This window comes from Sinocyclocheilus anshuiensis, unplaced genomic scaffold (assembly GCF_001515605.1).
Source record: "Sinocyclocheilus anshuiensis isolate Anshui unplaced genomic scaffold, SAMN03320099.WGS_v1.1 scaffold739, whole genome shotgun sequence".
Taxonomy (NCBI): Eukaryota; Metazoa; Chordata; class Actinopteri; order Cypriniformes; family Cyprinidae; genus Sinocyclocheilus; species Sinocyclocheilus anshuiensis.
In genome coordinates this window covers 904,757-927,083 of record NW_015551105.1, presented here as the reverse complement: position 1 = coordinate 927,083, position 22,327 = coordinate 904,757, and the positions used below count along the sequence as shown (strand labels likewise).

The 22,327-nt window shown below is 41.0% G+C and overlaps 1 protein-coding gene across 1 annotated transcript in view; it reads left to right on the top strand.

The window, feature by feature from the left end:
- Positions 1-18,526, top strand: part of LOC107662901 (zinc finger homeobox protein 3-like) — a 24,797-nt gene extending 6,271 nt beyond the window's left edge. Inside the window, exons 2-10 of the mRNA XM_016453030.1 lie at positions 2,206-4,947; positions 5,624-5,674; positions 5,792-5,972; positions 8,314-8,403; positions 8,706-8,827; positions 9,115-9,315; positions 11,450-11,546; positions 11,729-17,014; positions 17,113-18,526. Of these exons, the coding sequence (XP_016308516.1) occupies positions 2,221-4,947; positions 5,624-5,674; positions 5,792-5,972; positions 8,314-8,403; positions 8,706-8,827; positions 9,115-9,315; positions 11,450-11,546; positions 11,729-17,014; positions 17,113-18,428 (10,071 nt within the window). The 5' untranslated portion in view covers positions 2,206-2,220 and the 3' untranslated portion in view covers positions 18,429-18,526. The remainder of the gene's footprint in view (positions 1-2,205; positions 4,948-5,623; positions 5,675-5,791; positions 5,973-8,313; positions 8,404-8,705; positions 8,828-9,114; positions 9,316-11,449; positions 11,547-11,728; positions 17,015-17,112) is intronic.
- The last annotated feature ends 3,801 nt before the right edge of the window (positions 18,527-22,327 follow it).

The window sequence follows — 22,327 nt, the reverse complement described above, 5'->3', positions numbered from 1 at the left end:
CCATGTTGTCTTTTTTTTTTTTTTGTCAGGTTAAGCACTTTCAATCAGTGGTCAGAAAATGTTGATGCTCAGTCTCAAGAGGTCAAACTAAATATTAAATGAGCCATTTAATTTATATGAAGTTTGCAACCTTTCGTGCAATCAGTAAACATAAAGTAAACATCAAATTGAAATAAACAGAAAAATACACTAAAATGAGTAGCTGGGTTGTTACAGCTTTCATTAGGGGCCGGTTAGTTTGGTTATTGATTAACTTATTTCTCAACACGTATATATATATATATATATATATATATATATGTGTGTGTGTGGAAAAAACAAAAAATGTATATATAATATAAAGACACATTATATATTAAAATGTAAATAAAATATATAAAAAATAACGTTTTATAAAAAATACTATATGTAAAATTTACAATTATAATACATTAAAAATGTACACATTATTTATAGAATACACATATATATATATATATATATATATATATATATTAGTAATTTATTTATTTATTTGAAGATGAAGTGGGATTATTTACTTATCTTACTGTAATGTATCAGAAAGTATCCAAATTATGTAATTTTTTTGAGTGCCATCAAAGTGACAGATTTATGAAGTAACAGGGATTGCCCACAAGATGTGGATACATTTTATGCTAGATAATTTAGTCACTCAGAAAATGTTTCCTGGTCTCGGTTCAGTGCAAACAGTTTTCCTGTATATTTTTTGTGTGCGTGTATTAGGGTTAGTGCTGGTACTGTTAGTGTCAGGGTTCATATTAGGGTTAGTGAGGTGTTCTTGGTCTTAATCTACACACACGCTTCCAGAGAGTAATTGATTTAAGATGTGTCTTGATTTCAGCTGTGTGCCCCCTATCAGGTATCCCAGAGAGATGGGTAATTAACCTAGCAGCTAATGAGATACATCACTAATTACACCATGCACACATGCACACATAGAGCTTAAAAGACTGGATATTAATTTATCTGTACAGGAAGTCTAGTTTGTGTCAGCAGTCTGTTTATGAATATGTATCTCCAGCACTCTGTAAGTATTTGCGTTCATTTAAATGAGTGGACTTCTATGTTCATTTTTGAAACGTTGCTTTTGGCCTTTTAAGCCTGTTGTTTTAGGTCCTGTTTGAGCCTAAATCAGTGAACACATCCTTTAACCTGGTGTGCTAGCATCCTGCTCTTGCTTCCAGTAAGATGCTTAGCATTCACGCTACTGATTTTCCCATTAGCACTTTAGCCCCATCCAGTAGAGAGGATCAGAGAGAGCTCAATATAACAGCTTGAATCTGAGTTCAAGAATCTGCACTCTTCAACGTAGAAACAGAGCAATTAGCCCCCCAACTGCAATTCACAAACCCCTATACTCTCCTCAGACACCTTCTGTGCATATGCTTGTTGTTTTTACACTATTTAGGTGAGTTAACTGTAGATAAATCCAGTAATAACTATAAGAACATTTTAATTATTTAGCTATAGCCCACGGTGCAACTACAAGGCAGGCCTAAGTAGCAACATCATATGTTTGCATTTGTAAAATGTACCAGCAGCACAAACTTAAACAATTAAAATGCCTATCCAAATGTGAACCTGTTTCTACTTAGCATTAATGCAAATTGCAATTATTTTAGACACCTACTGTAAGTTGAACCCTGTTGTGAATGGCTGCTTTAATATAATTCAATTTAATTCACTTCAGCTGCTTTACTGATCAAGGCATGTGGGGGCCGTGTCTCTGGAGAAACCTGGGACTAGAGTCAATAGGGAACTTATTCCGGAGGCACTGTCATGGGGCAATCCCCCGTAGACACGGCCCTATGTTCTGCTCAGTTGCCTAAAGGGGAATATAATGCAGATGGAGGGGGATGGGGGAAGCCGAGACAGACAGAGACATTTAATTGAGCAGATCTTGGTGATTCCAGGAATTGTCTCTCATGTAATATTCAGCTGTCGGTAATACAGCTTGGCAAAGAGCTATTGATCACAGTCTAAACCTCTTTCTGTTTTCCTTCACCGTTCCAGGGTTGCTTCTCTCTGAATAGTGACACTAAAGTTTATGCTGCTCAAATTTAATATACCTCATATGTTGCTGTAATTATGTAAAGTGCAAAGTGATTTCGAAAGTCATAATGAAAGTTGTAATGTTCAAGTGATTTGGATTTCTAAATTTCTCTATTCTCTATCTCTCTCTAGGCCAGGGTGGGATGAATGTGCTCAGTAGCTCAGAGGATGGAGTGTTGTGACTCTGTCTCCAACAATGGAGCCTATGGCCCCCACACACAACAGCCTCCTGGGCTCTGCAGACCTCTAGCCCCCAGTCCACTCCTGCTGGCCAGAGATCAAGCCATTCATCGGAGCACAGCGAATCTGTCCAAGCAGGGTGGACTAGTAGGGTGGGCTGAGGAGGAGAGATTTGCAGGGAGGTATGAAGAAAGAGTTAGGGAAAAACAGGTTAATGAATGTTCAGCCAGAGAGCAGCTGTTAAAAGATGCAGCTGAGAGGGAGAAGGCAGATGAAGAGGAAGAATGTGATGATGTGGAGAGGCCTATTGGAGAGATCCTATACCAGCCTGATGGGTCTGCCTATGTGATGGAGACTAAACTTACAAGTGGTGTGCCCTCCTCCTCGTTAGGTGCTCCTTCCTCCATCATTAGAGCCTGTTACATTTCCTCATCTGAAAGCCCCACTCCACAGATTTTTCATGTCTTCCAATTGCATAACCTTGACGATGGTGAGAGTCTAGCTCTGGTGACCCGCCAATCCAAAGAAAGTGCTCCTGACGTGGCAGGATCATCAGAGACAGGAGTGACATGGTCTGGTCTAACCAAACCTATCCTGATGTGTTTTCTGTGTCGGCTGTCCTTTGGCCGTACACATTCATTTAGGGCTCATGCTTCTCGGCAACACAATATCACCTTCAGCGATGAAGAACAACATCTGCTCTCATTTAAACACACCTCTGCCATTTTACAGCCTGCCGGCCCAGGCAATCGGCCGCTCCTCTGTTTCCTAGAACCAAAAAGGAATTGTGAGTCTGTGGTACCATTTAACCTGGCATCTCTGACCTCTGGGAACAGCACAGAGGACACGGCCAGACGGAAAGAGAATGAAGAGTCTCTGACCTCTAAGCCTGGACTCCCTCTCCTGCCCTCTCCACCCAGAACCTCCCCTGCTACCTCAGTACCAAGCCCTGCCAAAGACCCTTCAACCATGGGAAGAGAGGGCACACAAAGAGGCAAGGAGGATGAGATAAGAAAGAATGGAGGAAGTAGTGAGGTAGGAGAAAGGAGATTGTGTTTAGAGGTAGGCAGCACTGTAGATAACGGTGCTCACAGTATTAGCAGCAGTAGCGGACAAGAGCACATTACTGAAGCTGCTCTGTCAAACCAAAGCATTTTGAAACCTCCAAACTCTGTAACAATAGCAACCAGCTTTATGAACCACACCAAAACCCTTACAGACTCTGAGTCAGAGTGTGGAACAAGCTTTAACTGCCACGACCCTGCACCTGCTTCCCTTGTTGTGGTAAACCCATCCACTGTCACTACTACAGAACAACTTGCCAACCAAGAGAGTGCCACAGCAACAGAACCAAATGATCAATTAGAAAATGGTAGTGCCATAGCAATGGAACCTACCGCCAGGTTGTCTGAAGATGACAGACATGCTGTCACTCATTCACACCTGCCCAATAATCATAGCCATTCCACGTCGCCTACACTCAGTCCCACCTTAACCCAGACTAGTCAGCCTATTCTTGAAGAAGGGCACCCAGACACAGCCTCTAGAGGAAGGTTGGTGGTGGCCGGTGACGGAGGCTTCGTTGCAGCCGGAGACGATGTCCAAGGATCATCTTTCACTTTTGGCATTCAAGCCACTCTGGTACACACCAGAAATTCCTGCAAGACATTGAAGTGTCCGAAATGCAACTGGCACTACAAGTACCAGCAAACTCTTGAGGCCCATATGAAGGAGAAGCACCCAGAGCCAGAGTCTGAACAGTGCCCGTACTGCAGCAGTGGGCAGAGCCACCCACGCCTAGCAAGAGGCGAGACATATTCTTGCGGATACAGGCCCTTCCGCTGCCAAGTCTGCCAATATTCCACCACCACCAAAGGCAACTTGACCATCCACATGCAATCGGACAAACACCTCAACAACATGCAGATCCTGCAGACGCAGTCACATGCGCACAGCCCAGCATCCCAGCCCAATCCTTTAACCCATTCGCATCCTACTCTCACTCACCCCACCCAAGCCAACTCCCCCTCTCCATCTAAGCTCCGGGGACATGCGTCGTGGCGGTGCGAAGTCTGTGACTATGAAACCAATGTGGCACGGAACCTCAGAATCCACATGACCAGTGAAAAGCACATGCACAATGTGCTTCTACTGCAGCAGAACCTGGCACACATGCAACGGCAACGTAAGCACAATGCCACTGAGCTTTACCGCCACTGCCAACCTCAGACTAAACTGCCCGATGCCATCACTCCTCTGTCCTGCAATGAAACCTCCTCACAGAAACTCTTTGAATGCATTCTATGTGGCTCCTTTTCCTGTGACACTCTAGAGGAGCTAAGTCAACACCTGACCATGCACCGATCATTACCCAATTCCTACTGGAGGAGCACAACCGGAGACACACATCATTGTCGCCTTTGCCATTATGCCACGCCTCTGCGAGCTAACTTCCAACTGCACTGCCAGACAGACAAACATGTTCAGCGCTACCAGCTAGCCGCACACCTTCGAGAGGCCAATAGTCAACATGGAAACAGTGAGGAGGAAGAAGAATGGCACCTCAGGTGTGTTGCTGCTGGAAGTCAGGTGCAGCTCAGGTGCAATGCTTGTGACTATGAGGCCAGCAGTTTGGAGAAACTGAAGCTACACACCATGAACTCCAGACACGAGACCAGCCTGAGACTATATAAGGTAAATCTCACAATTCAAAACCAGAAACTCAGTGTACAAAAAGTCTGGGGCCTGATATTCCTGTCAGTAAAACAAAAAGCCCAAGATTCCCTGAGTGACTAAATTCTTCCCAAGGCCTGTAAGGCCTCTTTGGTAATTGAGATAGATTGTATGTTATTTTTTCCCTCCTGCTAATGTAGTCCATTAACTCAGCACATCTCTAATCAGGTTAGAGTTCTGTAAAACAAGTGGACTGGTGTTTCTCACCGTGGTTGTGTGTATGTGCTTTCGTGTCTTAGTGTGTGCATGTGTTGTTTCACAGGGTTCATTTTCTTTGAATCTGTCTGCTCAGCTTTCACCAGATCTCAGACAGAGGGAGAGATTTAACGTTTATTTGAGCAAAGCATGTTAAGTAACATCTACATAGGTGTTTTTACAGGGTTGTATTGATCCTGCATTGATCTTTATTGTGCTGTCCACATTAGAGGAAGCCACATATTGATCATTTATGACTACATGGTCAATATATGGCTTCCGCTAAAGTACTTGAGTATGTTATTTACTGGTGTTGAAATGTGAGCTGGATGAAGTAGAAGAGTGTTTTATTCATTGATTTGACTTCTTTTCTTATTTCCTTCCTTTCCTTTCACTCTCACACATGCATATATGATTAATGGTTATCTTTACTTTCTCTCAGTATTTGCAGAAGCTGGATGGAGTGGAGTCTGAAGATGTTTGGCTGCACTGTGTGCTGTGTGATTTCTCCACTCAGAACAGCCTTTCTTTAGTGCAGCACTCCCATTCATTGAGCCACCAGAGAGGAGAGGGGCTGCTGAGACTACAGCAAATCCAGAAGGGTCTGCAGCACTGTGTGCTGTGTGATTTCTCCACTCAGAACAGCCTTTCTTTAGTGCAGCACTCCCATTCATTGAGCCACCAGAGAGGAGAGGGGCTGCTGAGACTACAGCGAATCCAGAAGGGTCTGCAGGATGAGGAGGAGCTTGGTGCCATCTTTACAATCCGAAAAAGCCCTGCTCAAGAAAATGGTATGAGACACACATGCACGGTTGCTTTGTGAATTGTAAATGACTTTGGATATGGAAAACCAAGTTACCTTCAAGGGTTTTACCAAGCACCAAAACTGTCTTTTCAAACCAGTTAGTTTAAAGTCACATTTCAGGGGAGGAAACTGAGCAGAATCCAACACACTCATAAGCAGAACGCCAGCTTTTGATGCTAGATTAACGTTAGGGAGAAAGTCGTGGAGAATTCCTTAAAACCCAAATCAAAAGACTAACTATCCCTTGTGTGTTGTGCTCATGACGCTCAAGGCTCTAAAACACACAACAGAACAACAGAGGGGGAGGGGCTGACAGACATGCCAAAAAACAGAAAGAGAAGAGGGCAGATATTTACACTGGGGTAATTGAGAAAACCGGGTGGTGGAGGCAATTAGCATTTAGTTCTAACACCGAATAAGCTCAGCTAATGAGTTGAACAATAGCCTGACCTTGGCACCCAGCCTGTTTGTATGTGTATATGTACATATGCATTTGTGTGCGAGAGATAGAAAGAAAGAGTCAGCGTTGTGCTTTTTGTACAGAATGGTAGGAATTGATTTTGTTAATTGACTTGCCAATAATCACATTTGTAACATCTTCACTGGCAAGAAAGAGGCTAAACTAGAGGGTTAGCCAGTCAATGAAGCCAATAAAGGTGCAACCCGCTAACAAGGCATGAGTTAATTAACATTCTCCAATTAACATTTTAAAGGAAAGGCATAGAAAAAGCCTGATATAGATTCTTAAAGACTGACAGGTGTTTGTTAATATTGTTAATAGAAATGTAGAAATCCTAAACATTGGGGAAAAAATCATGAATCATGAAATACGGTATATTAGTATTATATTAGCGATGAATAGAAATGGTGAGACGCATGGTACAAGAAAAGGTTAGCAGCCAGTGTGTCATGTACAATCAATGCTAAAGTCAGTGAGTGAGAGTTGAGTAGCTGTTTCAGTGTGAATTTGAACCTGTAGGAATATCGAATCAGCGCTGCTTCCGACCTGCTGGAGCACCGCAGCTGAATGGCTGGTTATTGATCTTTTTAGGAACACCAGGGCATTGGCTAATTTATAATCAATACTGGATCAATGCTGCTGAGCATTTGTATATTGATCCCTGGGACGAGTAGGAAGTGCTGATGAAGTGTGTGTTGAGTGTGCGCCTGGAGTGTGTTAGCATGTGTGGGTGCATCTGATCACTTCATTACTGGCCGAAATGACCTCACCACGCTGAGCCACGGCCATCTGTTTTGTCCAAGACGCACATGCAGAAAGAAGTGCACACAGAAGCATCATGGCCATTCAGAGTGAATGCATGCCCCCCCAAGCCCCCTTTAGGTTTTGAAGTGGATTTTGAATGCAGCTTCATAATTAAAATAATCAACTCTGTTCTTATTTTCCCTTCCCCCACGTAGCAGAACAATCACTCTGCTAAGAAGGCAGAAAGCAAGAGAGAAGAGGATGAGGAGAGGGAGTGAAGGCGTTGAATGGGGTATCTGGTTTAGTGTGTCCCGAGGCTGTGTGTTTTGTACCTACGGAGCTCGGCTGAAGCTTTTAGACGCTGCAAAAGAACAACAGAGCATCATTGCGCTTTTTGAATTTCCAACTCTCTGGATTCTTTTTTATTGCAGACTCATCGGAAATATTAAAAAATAACAAGCCAAAACTAAAGGCTGTTGTCAAAATAATGCCAGTAAATGTCATCCCACAAGTTTTAGATATACAGTCAGTTCAGTTTTCAGAAAAAAATGCCTGTTTTAGCAAGAAAGCTGCAACTAGTACAACAGACTCAAACTGAGCACAATGCAGAGACCTATTTTTATAAATAATTTTTTTAACCTGTCATTGCAGCATTGTTCGCCAATTTGTGCTTTGAAATGGACTCTTTGTGTGTGACCCTCCTGACCTCTGCTACATTATCTTCCTCCTGTGACTTTTAAAATCCCCACAGGTTAAATGAAGCTCTGCTGATGCTGTTGACTAACTCTTCCTCCTGATTTTCTCTTCTTGTATCTTTCTTTGTATGTTTTACTGTAGAGGATCAATAATTTTAACTTTTGTGTGAATCGAAAGGAGATTGTGTACATTAATACTGTATTGTGTCGGTCTGTTTTTGTGTTAATATGTCTGAGCAGGTTGGTTGGGTCTCTCCAAGCTAGTGGAGACTGACCCCTATAGGTTTGAATGTGATCCTGCATTCAACCTTGTTTTACTATAGCACATGCAAGCAAAAGATTTTATGCAGTGACCAGTTGCCTAGTAAATCAAATAGTGAATTTGTAAAATGTAATGCACTCTCTGATTTTTTTTTGTGGCTTTTAAGGAGATCAGAATGAGATGGACTCTCCCACTGAGGCTACGGCTAACCAGGAAGACAGAAATAAAAATGGAGACAGAACGGAGAAAGAATCAGGTCCTTAACAAAATCTCTTAGAAAAAAAAAAAAGATTGCAACAGTGGTTTTTCAGTTGGTATTTCTTCAATACCCAGATTTTCCATTAGATGTATTGTTTATCTTGTTGTTTAAAATCCAACACAGTAACTTATTAATATTATCAGACAATTTATTTATTTTTTTTTGCATTTTGCATTGTTGTTTTCCTTGCTGTCCATGATACCGATTGGGAACCACTGTTTTACAATAAGCTTACTGTTGTAAATAATGTGCAACAATGTGCACCCCTTATACATTCTGTTTGCTGCTTCTGCTCATAGAAGGATTTATTCAAATGGAGGCGGAGCAAAATGAGTCGTCTTGCAGTCCTAAGCGTCCGTCATCTGGATCTGACGAGTCAGTTGAGCCCTCTCCCAGCAAACGGCCACGAATACAGGAAGAGGTCTGCTGCAACATACTCTGCTCTAATTTTTAATAAATTTACCATGATATTGCCATGTTATTTATCTTTATAAGTTCTTTAAAACCACTGATGCTACATACCATATTATGTATTTAAGAAAAACAACATAATTACTTAATTTAATACCACTGCATACCTGATACAGCACTATACCATTGTGCACAGGAAAAAAACAAAGCCTAATATTATTTAAAGGAATTGGATACCGCCAAACAGTATGTAATTATTGTACCCTTTGTAAGTATTTCTGTTTTTCTCTCATTCAGATGTGGCAGTGTCCATTCTGTCGGTTCCATCATACTGATATTGAGCGTCTAAGGAGTCATGTGATGAACCAGCATGCAGTTCAGCCTGCGGTCCGCTGCCCACTGTGCCAAGACACACTGCACAGTATTGCCCTCTTGCGTACCCACCTCACACATCTGCACAGTGTCACTGCAGACTGCACTCAGAAGCTCATCAAAATGGTGAGGAAAAAAAAAGAAACACAGTATGCATGTATAATGTAGGTTCAGATTTTTTTTTGCACATATGTATAGTTTGTAATTTTGAAAAGAAATAAAGCAACCAGGGATTTTAAACAAAACAAAGGTCCGTTCCAGCCACAATCCTCACTGCAAAAAAGTTCCCTAGTAAAAACATCTAAACTCCTCTGAAACAAAATAACTTGCTTAATATATAAAGATTTTTTTTTAACAATATGTTTTGAATCAAATATTTTTTTATACCACATAGGCAAATCTACAAATATTCAAACAGAACAAAATCTATTTGTACATTTATTTGGTTTTAAGAATTTTTTTTGTTGGGGCAGGCCAAATAATCAGCTGATATTTTGAGATTAATTGAGAATAATTTTTTAGTAAATATTGCATAGTGTTTGTTTCAATTGTGCAATTTTGTGTAGGCCACATCTTATTTGCTATAATTATAAGCCATGCTGCTTTCTAGATATAAAAAAAAACATAAGTTGACCACTATTTTTATATATGTGGTAAAAATTTTATTTATGCAAGAAAATGTTCAGCACATTGTGAATGTGCATGTGCGGAGGGGTGTTTAGGTCCTCAGTGACTCCAGCACGAGCGAGCAGAGACGAGTAACGACATTGAGTGGGGGGAAGGGAGAGGTAGCTGCCTCAGATCCAATGAATATTAAAATTAGCTTTTTTTATCTGCAGAATATAAATTGATACTAATGCACACAGAGCTTGTTTGAGCTCCAAGCAGACATGCCTCACTGTTTCTGAAAGGTTGGACATTTTTTGCCAATTCAGTCAGCTTGCGCTGAGTGCTTTCTCTAGCGTAAAAGGCTTTTCTGTCTTTCTTTCCATTCATGTGTTCACCACTCTCCCATCTTTCTTGGTCTTCCTTGCCCTCTGTTCTGCCATCTCTCTTGATTTCTCTCTTCGGCACTTTGCGTTCCTCTCCCCCCTTCCCCAGCTGAACTGAAATACAGTAATGAAAATAATTGTGCTTCATTAGTTCTGAGCCAGTGCTAGGTGATTTTCGTTATGAACCGTGCCTGGTAATTATGTTCTAAATTAAATGTGACCTTGAAGAGGACTTGTGTGCTTTCCTTGTGTTCCTTTAATACAGCTCTTTGCTGAAATGGTGTGCTTTGTGATGGAAATAGCAGCCATTTTGTTTGGTTGCTCTCCCTCCCTCTCCCCCCTTAAAGTTGCATTGATTTACACATTTTAAAGTTGAGTGGGTACAGAAGGAGAGAAGGAGAGGGAGATAAATAAAGTGGCTTTTTTACATCCAAAGTTAGCTAATTGTGTTGTCACAGACCAAAGAGGGCTTCCATTCATACTTAACCTTTGAACTCCTTTAAGTGTTGGTTCATGACTGCGATTACATTTTGCCATCTGAAGTTAAGGGTCTATTCTCTGGCATGATGCATCGTTAATGCACACATGTAGCAGGAACACAGCATAATGACCAATCATTTTCAGAGATAACGATCAAATGACTTTAAGGGATAGTTCACCCAAAAATGAAAATTAGCCCATTATTTACTCACCCTCAAGCCATCCTAGGCGTATACGACTTCCTTCTTTCAGATGAATCCAATCGGAGTTATATTAAAAATTGACTTTGATCTTCCAAGCTGTTTAATGGCAGTCAGTGGGTGTTGCAGTTAATCAGTCCAAAAGAAGTGAAATAAAGCGCATCCCTCCCTAATAAAAAGTGCCTCACATGGCTCCGGGGGGGGAACAAGGGCCTCCTGTAGCGAATCGATGTGTTTTTGTAAGAAAAATATCCATATTCAAAACTTAATAATCATTTTAATCTAGCTTGCGCCAACAGTTGTGTTGCAGTGGGTGTTAACGTTCATCAGTCCAAAAGAAGTGAAATAAAGTGCATCCATCCTTAATAAAAAGTGCAACAGTGTATGTACAACAGTGAGCGCAAGCTAGATTAAATTAATTTTTATTTTAATATAACTGACTGGATTCATCTGAAAGAAGTCATATACACCTAGGATGCCTTGAGGATGAGTAATTTTGGGGCGAATTAACCCTTTAATAATGAGATAATTAATCCACAAATTGGATTTATCAAACCTATTATGATTTCTTTTTTCCCTTGTGATCAGGTGATTGCTTCAGACGTGCTGCCAGAGAAGATGTTTTTACCGGTGCACAAGTCTGATACACAGCCGATAAATGCTAATGAAACAAAGAGACTGGATGGTTAGTATAAATCTCATTATTTGTTTAAGTTTTTATTTTTAATCTAGGTTGAGCATGGTTCTTTATCTGTCATAATTTTAAATAAGCTTGACAGTTAATATACAGGATTTATGACACGATTTTTTTAAAATGAATTTTGCTTCATGATATATTCACAATCCCTTTTCTCTTTTTTTCTTTAGAAATTTCAACCGATTCTGAACCTGAGAGAGGTACAACACCTCACTTGGAAGCAGCAAATATCTATAAACAACCATCAGAAGATGCAGAATCCACAAAGGAGAACAATGCTGCTTTTCCTTGTTGGCAGAAAGGCTGTAACAAAGTCTTTACATCCTCAAGTGCACTCCAGACACACTTCAACCAGCTCCATAGCCAGAAATCTCAAACAGCAATATCTGATCACCACATTTACAAGTACCGGTGTAATCAATGCAGCCTAGCATTCAAAACCCCTGAAAAGTTGCAGCTGCATTCTCGTTACCATGCTATCAGAGCTGCGACCATGTGCTGCCTCTGTCAACGCAGTTTTCGTACAATGCAGCCCCTTCGGAACCCCCTTGAGACAAACCACCTGGAGCTAAGTGAAACCCAGATACAGCAGCTTTACGGTGGTTTAATGATGAACGGTGAGACCCTGATCTGCGAGGACCAAACATTTGGTGAAGAGGAGGGATTGCCAGAAGAAACCGGGATGAAAGATGATGAAGAATGTTATTTGGAGGAAAAACTAAGTCCTACAGACAATGATTCAAGTTTGGTTAAAGATAATGTTGAATGTGACCCCAAACAGCCTGTTTTTCCTCTTAGAAAAGGTCCGAATATCACATTGGAGAAATTTTTGGATCCGTCAAGGCCTTTCAAATGTACGGTTTGCAAGGAATCTTTCACCCAGAAGAATATTCTCTTGGTTCACTACAACTCAGTGTCACACTTACACAAACTTAAACGGTCTCTGCAGGACACGTCAACTGGCTTGCAAGAACCTGTCAACAATGCAGACCACAAACCATTTAAATGTAGTATTTGTAATGTAGCATATAGTCAGAGTTCAACCTTAGAGATTCATATGCGTTCTGTCTTGCACCAGACCAAAGCTCGTGCATCCAAGCTTGATTCATCTGCTTCTAGTTCTGAATCTGTTGGCCCTTCCCCAGGCAAGGCATTGTCCAACACTCCTGCAACCATGAACAATGCTGGTCTAAGCCACCAACAAAACACTGAACTCAATGGCACACCTGCAAACCCAGACACCAGTCATCCTTCAACATCTGACTTGAGAAACAAGTTGGTAAACATGATTGATTCAGCTACCAAGCAACAACAGATGTCATTACAACAACAACAGCAGCTAGCCCAGGCTCAAGTCCATCTCCAGCAAGAGCTCCAAAAGAAGGTTGCTCTTATTCAGTCCCATTTATTTAATCCTGCACTTTTACACCCTTTTCCTATGGCAACAGAGGGTCTTCTTCCAGTGCAGCAGCAACAGCAATTGCTTCTTCCTTTTCTTATTCCAGGAGGAGAGTTCCGCATGAATCCAGAGGTAAACCTTAAAGGCTCTGGGCTAAATTTAAGCACAATAAAGCCTACTGTAAATGAGGATATTGCGGAGTCTTCCAAAAAAGATGTGCCAAAATATTGTTCTAAACGGAAACAAAATGAAGATCTTGCAGTTTATCCTAAAATGGATGAACAGAAACTGACCAATGATCCACCATGTGAGAAGGATGTAGATGGACAGAACAGTAATGAAGAATCAAAGGAAATTTATAATGTAGGCACCAGTGAAAAAACACATGGTCTTAAAACTCAAGAAAATGAAGACCTAAACCAAGAGATGTCAACCAGTGGGGAGGGTTTTGGTGAGTTTCTTCCACCCAGAATAGCCCATGATGCATCCGGGAATGCTTCAAAGGCACTGCTTGAAAACATTGGTTTTGAGTTAGTCATGCAATACAATGAAAATAAGCAGAGATATCAGAAAAATCTTACTGAGCCAATACCAAATGGCAGGGATGTGTCTGACACTGAAGAGGTGGGTCATTCAGAAGATATGGAGAAGTTAGAGTGTGAGTCTTGTGGGAAGCTTTTTTCAAATGCACTGATATTAAAGAGCCATAAAGAGCAGATTCATCATTCCATATTCCCTATCAAGTCATTGGAGAAATTTGCCAAAGACTACAGGGAGCAATACGACAAACTCTTCCCATTGAGACCTGCAACTCCAGAGGCTTCTCCTGTCTCATCCCCTTCTCCTACCCCTCCTGCGATTTCTAATTCTTCAGTGCTGCAGCCACAAAAACAACAATCTGTACAACCAATTAATACTGCCTCTACACTCAGTGCTACTGCTGCTACTGTCTCCATTCCTCAAGTTAGGTCTGCATTAGCTCAAATTCCCTTACCCATGGAACTGCCACTCTTCCACCCACTCCTAATGCCTCCCATACCTTTGCAAGGTTTAACTCCTCAGGTCCCTGTCCATCTGCCCCCAGTGGAGGCTGGATTGATTCCTGATTTGTCGCAGTTTTATCAACAGCAGTTAAATCCAGCCATGTTACAGCAACAATGTAAAAGACCTCGAACCAGAATCACAGATGACCAGCTTAGAATCCTGCATCAGTATTTTGATATCAACAATTCTCCAAATGAGGACCAAATCCATGAGATGGCCAACAAATCTGGTTTGCCACATAAGGTCATAAAGCACTGGTTTCGGAACACTCTATTCAAAGAACGCCAACGCAACAAGGATTCTCCCTATAACTTTAGTAACCCTCCCATCACAACACTGGAAGATGTAAAGGTGGATTCTAGACCACCCTCTCCTGAACCATCAAGACAGGAGATTTATGGGAGTAAGAGGTACTCAAGAACCAGGTTTACTGACTACCAGCTAAGAGTATTGCAGGATTTTTTTGATGCCAATGCATACCCCAAAGATGATGAGTTTGACCAACTGTCCAACCTGCTTAATCTCTCTACCCGCGTGATTGTGGTGTGGTTTCAAAATGCCAGACAGAAATCTCGGAAGAATTATGAGAACCAAGGAGAGGAAGGGAAGGATAGTGAACGTCGAGACCTCTCTAATGACCGCTACTTTCGTACTTCCAACAACAATTTCCAGTGTAAGAAATGCAACATAGTTTTTCAGCGCATTTTTGATCTAATTAATCACCAAAAAAAGCAGTGTTACAAAGATGAGGAGGAGGAAATGCAGAATGATCTGAATGAAACTGCAGTGGATTTTAAGACTGAGTGTCATAGTCCAATATCTGGACCCTCTTGCTTTACACAAGCAGCTTCTTGCTCAAGCCCCTCCAGTTCATCTGTGTCTAGTACTAATGTGAAGTTCACGGATTCTGAGCATATGCACACAACAAGTCTCACTGTAGAGCTTAAACAAACAAATGAAGCATCCTCTGACCCTAAACAGGCTGTTAGTATCAGCTCTGAGCTTGAGGAATTAGAGAAAAGAATGCAACAGCCAAAGCCTCTCTGTGAAGAGAACCTAAATGTAAGCACAGAGATTCCCTCTCACCCACCTCCTAAACAACAACAGATTTCCTGCACATCTGAAACAGCTCCATCACAGAGCTCCCAAACTATATTTAGTTCTTTGGAGATTCCTTCAACTGAGCAACAACAGCAACAGAAACCAGCCCAGGATATGAGCCCTTACCACTGCATCCAATGCAAATTGAGCTTCCCCTCATTTGAACATTTGCAAAAGCACCAGCAAATGCACTTCCTTACCCAAAGTTACTTTCACACCCCACAGTTCCTAGACTGTCCTGTAGACATGCCTCTTATGCTGTTTGATCCAGCTAATCCTCTACTTGCAAGGCATCTACTTTCAGGAACATTTTCCCAGATAGTGGCAAATCAACCCACAGTGACCACCATTCCTGATTCAACCATAAACTCTCTGAAGAGGAAACTTGAAGAGAAAGCAGGATCAAGTTCTTTGGAAAATGACTGGGAAAATAATGGGGAGGAACCCCAGCGAGACAAACGTATGAGGACCACTATAACACCAGAGCAGCTAGAGGTATTATATCAGAAATATCTTTTGGACTCCAATCCAACACGCAAGATGTTTGACCATATCTCCAATGAGGTTGGTCTTAAGAAACGAGTGGTTCAAGTCTGGTTCCAGAACACCCGAGCTCGTGAGAGGAAAGGCCAATTTCGGGCACTGGGTCCTTCTCAAATCCATCGTCGCTGCCCATTCTGTCGAGCTCTCTTTAAAGCACAGACTGCTCTTGCTGCCCATATACGTTCACGTCACTGGCATGAAGCTAAGAATGCAGGCTGTAGTATGGCAATACCTAATATGACTCAAGATCAGGAAAGTTCTCAAATCAAATCTGAACTCTTTGATTTAGCCAATTATTCTCAGTTTTTGAACTCCACTGATGATGTAGACTCTCCAGCATGCAAAAGCATGGACCTGTCTTCACATCAGCAGCGTCCGAGCCCAAAACCTTTTAAAGGTGAGGGTATGAAAGATTTTGAGATGCCTTCAATGTCAGTTTATCAAAATTGTGAACAAATCAAGCTGAATAACTGCGACACTAACACAAGCACGGCCCATGACCGTACAACTGATGAAGGAAATGACTCTCTAGAGGCTAAACATGGCAGTATTGACCACATGTCTCCCAGCACTGAAAGAGAGGCTTCTTCTGAAAGTGATGAAAAGATGTCTTCTGGATTGGTTAGCCCTGCAATGAGCTTTAATGCTAAAGATTTTGATAATGATTTAGTCTTAGATTACAGTGAAAATTCCAGCCTGGCTGATCCAGCTTCACCATGCCCTGGTAGCTCCAACAGTCAGAGCTTTGATAATGACAGACACAGTCAAAAACGCTACCGCACTCAAATGACCAACCTGCAGGTGAAAGTGCTCAAAGCCTGCTTTAGTGACTATAAAACCCCAACAATGCTTGAATGTGAAGCCTTGGGCAATGACATTGGACTTGCCAAGAGGGTTGTTCAGGTGTGGTTTCAGAATGCTCGTGCCAAGGAGAAAAAGGCCAAGCTTAGCCTTGCAAAGCAATTTGGCACAGAGAGTACTTCTATTGATAGACCTAAGACAGAGTGTACTCTTTGCTCCGTTAAATACAGCAGCTGCTCGTCTATTCGTGACCACGTCTTCTCCCAGCAACATCTTGCTAAAGTTAAGGAGGCCCTGGGTGGCCAGATGGAGAGGGACAAGGAATATTTAGGATCAGTATCTACTCGTCAGCTGATGGCACATCAAGAGGTGGATCATCTAAAAAAGACAAGTGATGGTCTGGGAATTGTCCAACCACAAGCTATACTGAGCTCAGTAGGCCTTAACCAAACTGCCCTTCATTGTCTGAGCCAGTCTTCAATGCACTCAAGTCTGCAGACGCAGACCACTGCAAGCATGCCAGGTGGTAGCAGCACAATGACTGAAGATTTTTCTTCCATAAAAACAGGTATGTGGCTAACCTACACTTTTTATTTTTTATTAATTCACTTACCAAAATTCTGATCTTTAGTAATCCATACTTTTTTTATGCATTCATTATTATAGAAGGTGCCGGTGACCCTCCTGTACATGACCTGACTTGCAAGCCAACCACAACACCCTCTTCTGCCATATCAGCTATGGATGACAAAGATGTACTTAGCACAACCAACTCTGTCTTGACCCCAAAGACCACGGAACAAGAACTCCAGTTTCCCAAAGAAAATGACACTGAGAGTAACAGGATTCCCGCAAACAAGCTTGACAGTACTCCATTGGGAAATGCTAATCGTGCAAATTCTTCTCGCAAAAGTAAAGAAAAGTCAGACTCTTCCAGACCAACAGTATCAACTCCAAATAATGGAAGAGAGTATGCCATGGATCCAACTCAGCTACAAGCTCTTCATGCAGCAATGAAAACTGACCATGCTGCTCTGCTCCCTAGTCCCCTCCTGCCCTGTCTGATGCCCGGCTTCCCTTCACTTTTTTCTCCCCATATTCCCACACCTATGCCTGGAAGTCTCCTGCAGCCCATGTTTGGCATGGATAGCATGTTTCCATACAGTCCAGTTTTGCCACAGGCTCTGATGGGGCTGTCCCCGGGCTCCATTCTCCAGCAATATCAACAAAATCTGCAGGGTGCACTAATGCAACAAAGACTGCAGCTGCAACAGAATCAGTTAGTGCAGCTACCAGAGAAACCAAAACCTAGCCAAATCTCTGCTCGCCTCAATGCAGAGGATGCAGTTTCATACAAACATGACAAGAAGCAAGGCACACCCAATGGCACAGATTCCCCCTTCATAAACTCTGTCAACACTAAGCAGCTAGAAGTGGACAATAACTTTCTTCTAAGCCACTGTATCATCTCCAAAATAGAGTGTAGAACAGAAGGCAAGGATGGTCATCTTTATGACTGTCTCGCCTGTGAGGTGTCTCTTACTGGGAATGCAGAGCTCATCAAACATCTGGAGTACCCTCAGCATATACAAAGAGTGGCAGAGAGACTGAATGCCAAAGAGCATGCTTCTCCTCGATTACCTCACATCAGTCCCTCATCTACCTCTCAGTCAAACCCATCCAGTGAACAGAGATCTTCTTCAACTGCCCAGTCTTCTTTAGGGACTCCTTCTGCAACCTCCATCCCTAACCCAACCAATTCTGACCAGCCCGATAGACGTCTCCAAAGCTCACCCCTGACTTCAGCTTTACCTGAGGCTTCCCAAAGCTCACCGGCTTCTCCCTCACATCATTTTCTTTTGCCTTCAAATGTTACCTCAAGCCTGACAAGCCCTCCAAAGACTTGTCACGTAAAACCAATTGACTCTGTGGATGGGCATTGCGACAGCAATGAGTCAGAGGAGGGACAAGACTCAACATAATATATTGGAGCAAGAGGTTTGATGCCTTCCATAACCATTGTTTTTATGGCTTGGACACAGCCTCAGAAAAGACTCCACAAAAAAAAAAAAAAAAAAAAGATGAAACTAAGAATGCACGATATTATTGGAGCGTTATCGGAATCGGCCAAAAAAAAAAAAAAAAAACAGGAGGATAGTTAAACAAAATGTCTCCACTGTAGATTACACTTGGGGAAAGCTATGAGCCAGAGCTAGTTTGACAGACTGTTTTAAAAGGACTGAATCCTGTAGGATCCAACTTGCATTAACAGTACTTGTAACCAAAAACAAGTGTAAGTAGAATGTTTTTTTCCATTTCAATATGCTGGTTTTTTAACTAAAACTTGAGTATATGTAAAGTGTTTGGAAACTAAAGGGTGCACAGCTAAAGACTGGTGAAGAACCTAAGATGGTTTCATGATTACCTAACTAACCAAAAGTCTGTCTATAACGCATACGTTATAACAGACACTCATAAAACACCCACACTATTTTTTGCCCCGTCAAGTGTTAAGATATTATATTATTGGCTTAATGAAGTGATGTAATGTATTTTGATGTTGTCTTCTCTCAGGTCAACAGCTCTCAATTTTGTTCTGTTACAAGACATACCAATAGAAAATATATGAAGCCCAAAAGAAATGTGTAATGAATGAAAACGTCCAATTCTGATTCGTTTTCAAAGTCCTGAAATTGCAACTAAGCTAATAGATGTCCTTTTTTTTCTTTTTTCTTTCTTGGACATGTACTTGTCCAGACACAAAGCGAATGGCATTCTGTTGTAAATTGTGGAAAAATATAATTTATCTTTTTTTCTTTTTGAAAAATGACAAAAAAACATTCTGTGTTAATGATAGATACATGTATGAACATTTTGGTGTTGCGTAGATTGTTGAATTCAAATGACTTAATTGTATGGTAGGTTAAAACAAATTACTTGTATATTTAACTTTTGTATTGTCCCAGTCAAAGACACTTGAGGCTGTTTAGCCATGCTAATGTTAAAACATAGCATTTACTCGCTAATGCTGTTAAAAATTGTCACTGTACAACCAACTTCCTCTCCTGCACTGAGCCAAGTTGAAAGACCCTATCTGTGTATGAATTAGATCAATGCACATCTATAAGATATTTTCTATTTTTGTTGTCTTCTAAACAGAACATTTCGATTGTGCACTTATTTTTTTTTTTCTTCTTTTGCCTTCAATACTGTAATTTCACTTTTAAGGCAGTAGTTTTTTTTTGTAGTTAATTTCTCCTTCACTACATGGTATTTTATTTCTTAACATTTCTGCACTTGCCATGACTAACAATAATTACAGTGATGATATTATGAAACAATAATAACTTACAGTATTGCTTTAATGGAAAATCCAAAGATAATGTAGTCTTACCATTGGTGCATTCAAAGGATGGAAAAAACTTTATACTTTAGAAAATATTACTGTTTTTAAGGAATGGAAATCTTTTTAGATGATGGAGCCAGCTACGAGAAAACTGTTTTAGCTAACTTATTAGAACATTTCTGACCTCATTTATGAAACAACCAGAGAACCAAAAATCAAAACAAAACAGAAAGCTTACTCTGAGGATGTGGGACAGCACTGTCGTGCAGCCCTTGTAGTTTGTATTATAGAGGTGGAGATTACACAGTTTGCTTCTCTGTGTCTGGCCTTTCTTTTTGTCTGGTTATCTCTTTTGATTTGATTTCTTTTTGTTTGTTCTACTAAATGTACTGGGTCTAATTGTTGAGAAAATAGAGTGTGCTGCTAATGTAGGTTTGTACTAAGATGCATGCTTGATTTTGCTTTTTGCTGAAGCTTTAATGACGACCGTCAGTAGCCACAAACACTCTCCCTGTTCCACTGCAGTTGTGTCCACACATGACTGTGAAGACTGTGACTCTCCATGAACTACATTATGGTCTCCTCTTAGCCCACCAATGTTGAAAACCAATGATGTTATATTTATACAAAGTTTGCATTCCAAATATCACATTTGTCATTTCAGTTGATTTTGTTTTTTGTTTTCCTCATTGTATTCTACTTATAAGGGGACTGTAACGTATGCTCTCACTCCTGAGTCTGGACCTGCTGTGAGAGACTGTTTACTCTGCGTGTTCCTGGAAATGTTATTACTGTAGCGATCGCCAAATAATGTATGTTCATGATGCACTTGTGTTTATTCATGTGACTCACTGGGCTAATGTCTCCTGTCCTCTTATATACATGCATTCAAAGTGAATAAAATCTGTTTCCTTTTAATAATTTGGCATGTCTCTATGGTCCTCAGAGCACCCAGGGAATCTCTGTCTTTTTAAAAGACTTTTATGACTCCCCTTTCTGACAGATTGAAGGTTGCAAGTAACACATTTTCACTGAAAATGCACAGCAAATTTGTAGTGATCGAAGTTCTGTGATTTGATCATGTGCGTTTCTGCTTTGTCCTTAATCTGATTGCATGCTCCCTACACTGCTGAGGCAGTGTAAAGGAGACGGGCAATCAGCCAAAGCACTAGAAATCAATGGAGGTTAAATGAGACAAAATCAATGCAGCTAAAGTTCAAACTGAGATTCAAGTTCATGTGTATTAGCAAGCGATGCCGTTGATAACGGTGTTGACTCGTGCTCAATATATATATAATGCACAAGGTTATTAAGAAGAGGAAAAAATATTTTGTCCTATTATTTTGTGTATATATGTGAGAGTTATGCCGGAGTATGATCTACTCTGCAAATCTTCCTAAAAGGGAAGTTCATGTAAATTTTAGCATCTAATGTTATCAAAGTTGGTATTGCTGTATGTAATTTTACTCAACATTTTTGAACAATGTTTTTATTTTTAAGTCAATATTTTAATTCTCTCAAATTGAAGGTATATTTAAGAGCTAACGTAGAGTCAGCTGGTCATTATCACAATAAACACCAAAAGGGTGATCAGGATCATGTTCTTTCACCAAGAAGAGGTTTATTTTGCCATAATGACCAGATGACTGTATGTTATCCCACTACCTGGCAAATACATTCAAATAAATTCACACAATATTGATTTGATTGAAACTTCAGCTTACTTACAGAGACTATGAAACAGGTGTCCTGGCTAATATTTCAGTTATAGTGTTTCCATGCACAGTCTTTATTTAGAAATGTTTGACTCGCCAGTCTCCACTGACCAATCAGAATCAAGCATTCGTTAGGATAGGCAAGTAAAACAACAATTCTACCTTTTCTTATAGCCTAGTTCAGTGGTTCCCAACCCTGGTCCTGGAGGCACCCCAACACTGCACGTTTTGCATGTCTCCTTAATCAAACACACCTGATTCAGGTCATCATCTCATTAGTAGAGACTCCAAGACCTGAAACTGGAGTGTCAGAGAAAGGAGACATGCAAAATGTGCAGTGTTGGGGTGCCTCAAGGACCAGGGTTGGGAACCACTGGCCTAGTTAATACAATAATATTGTGTATAGCTATCCTATTATTTTATAGCATAGAATGTCACATCTATAATCAACTAGCGTTCTGCTTATTGAATTAAAATGTCTGCATATACACAGCCAAAATAAAACGTTTGGAAAACGTCTTTTAGAATGTGCTAGTTGGGAACCAAGCAACAGGACGTGAAAAGACTAGAACGCTCCCTTAAAATCAAACCTCGCTGAATATAACTAGTTGTAGTTTGTATCATCGTGTCGTTCACTCAAGAGCCGAGCGCCTATGTGATTGCGTGTGGTGCTGGGAGATGACTAAATTACATCACGTCTCTGAATGATTTCTGCACATCTCATTAAGAGAGATACAGGAGGGTGATGGGCAGGACTAAACCGTATATCTAAAGAATCGCGAGAGCATTTGATTGCATTTCTAGGGTTAATTTAAGACAG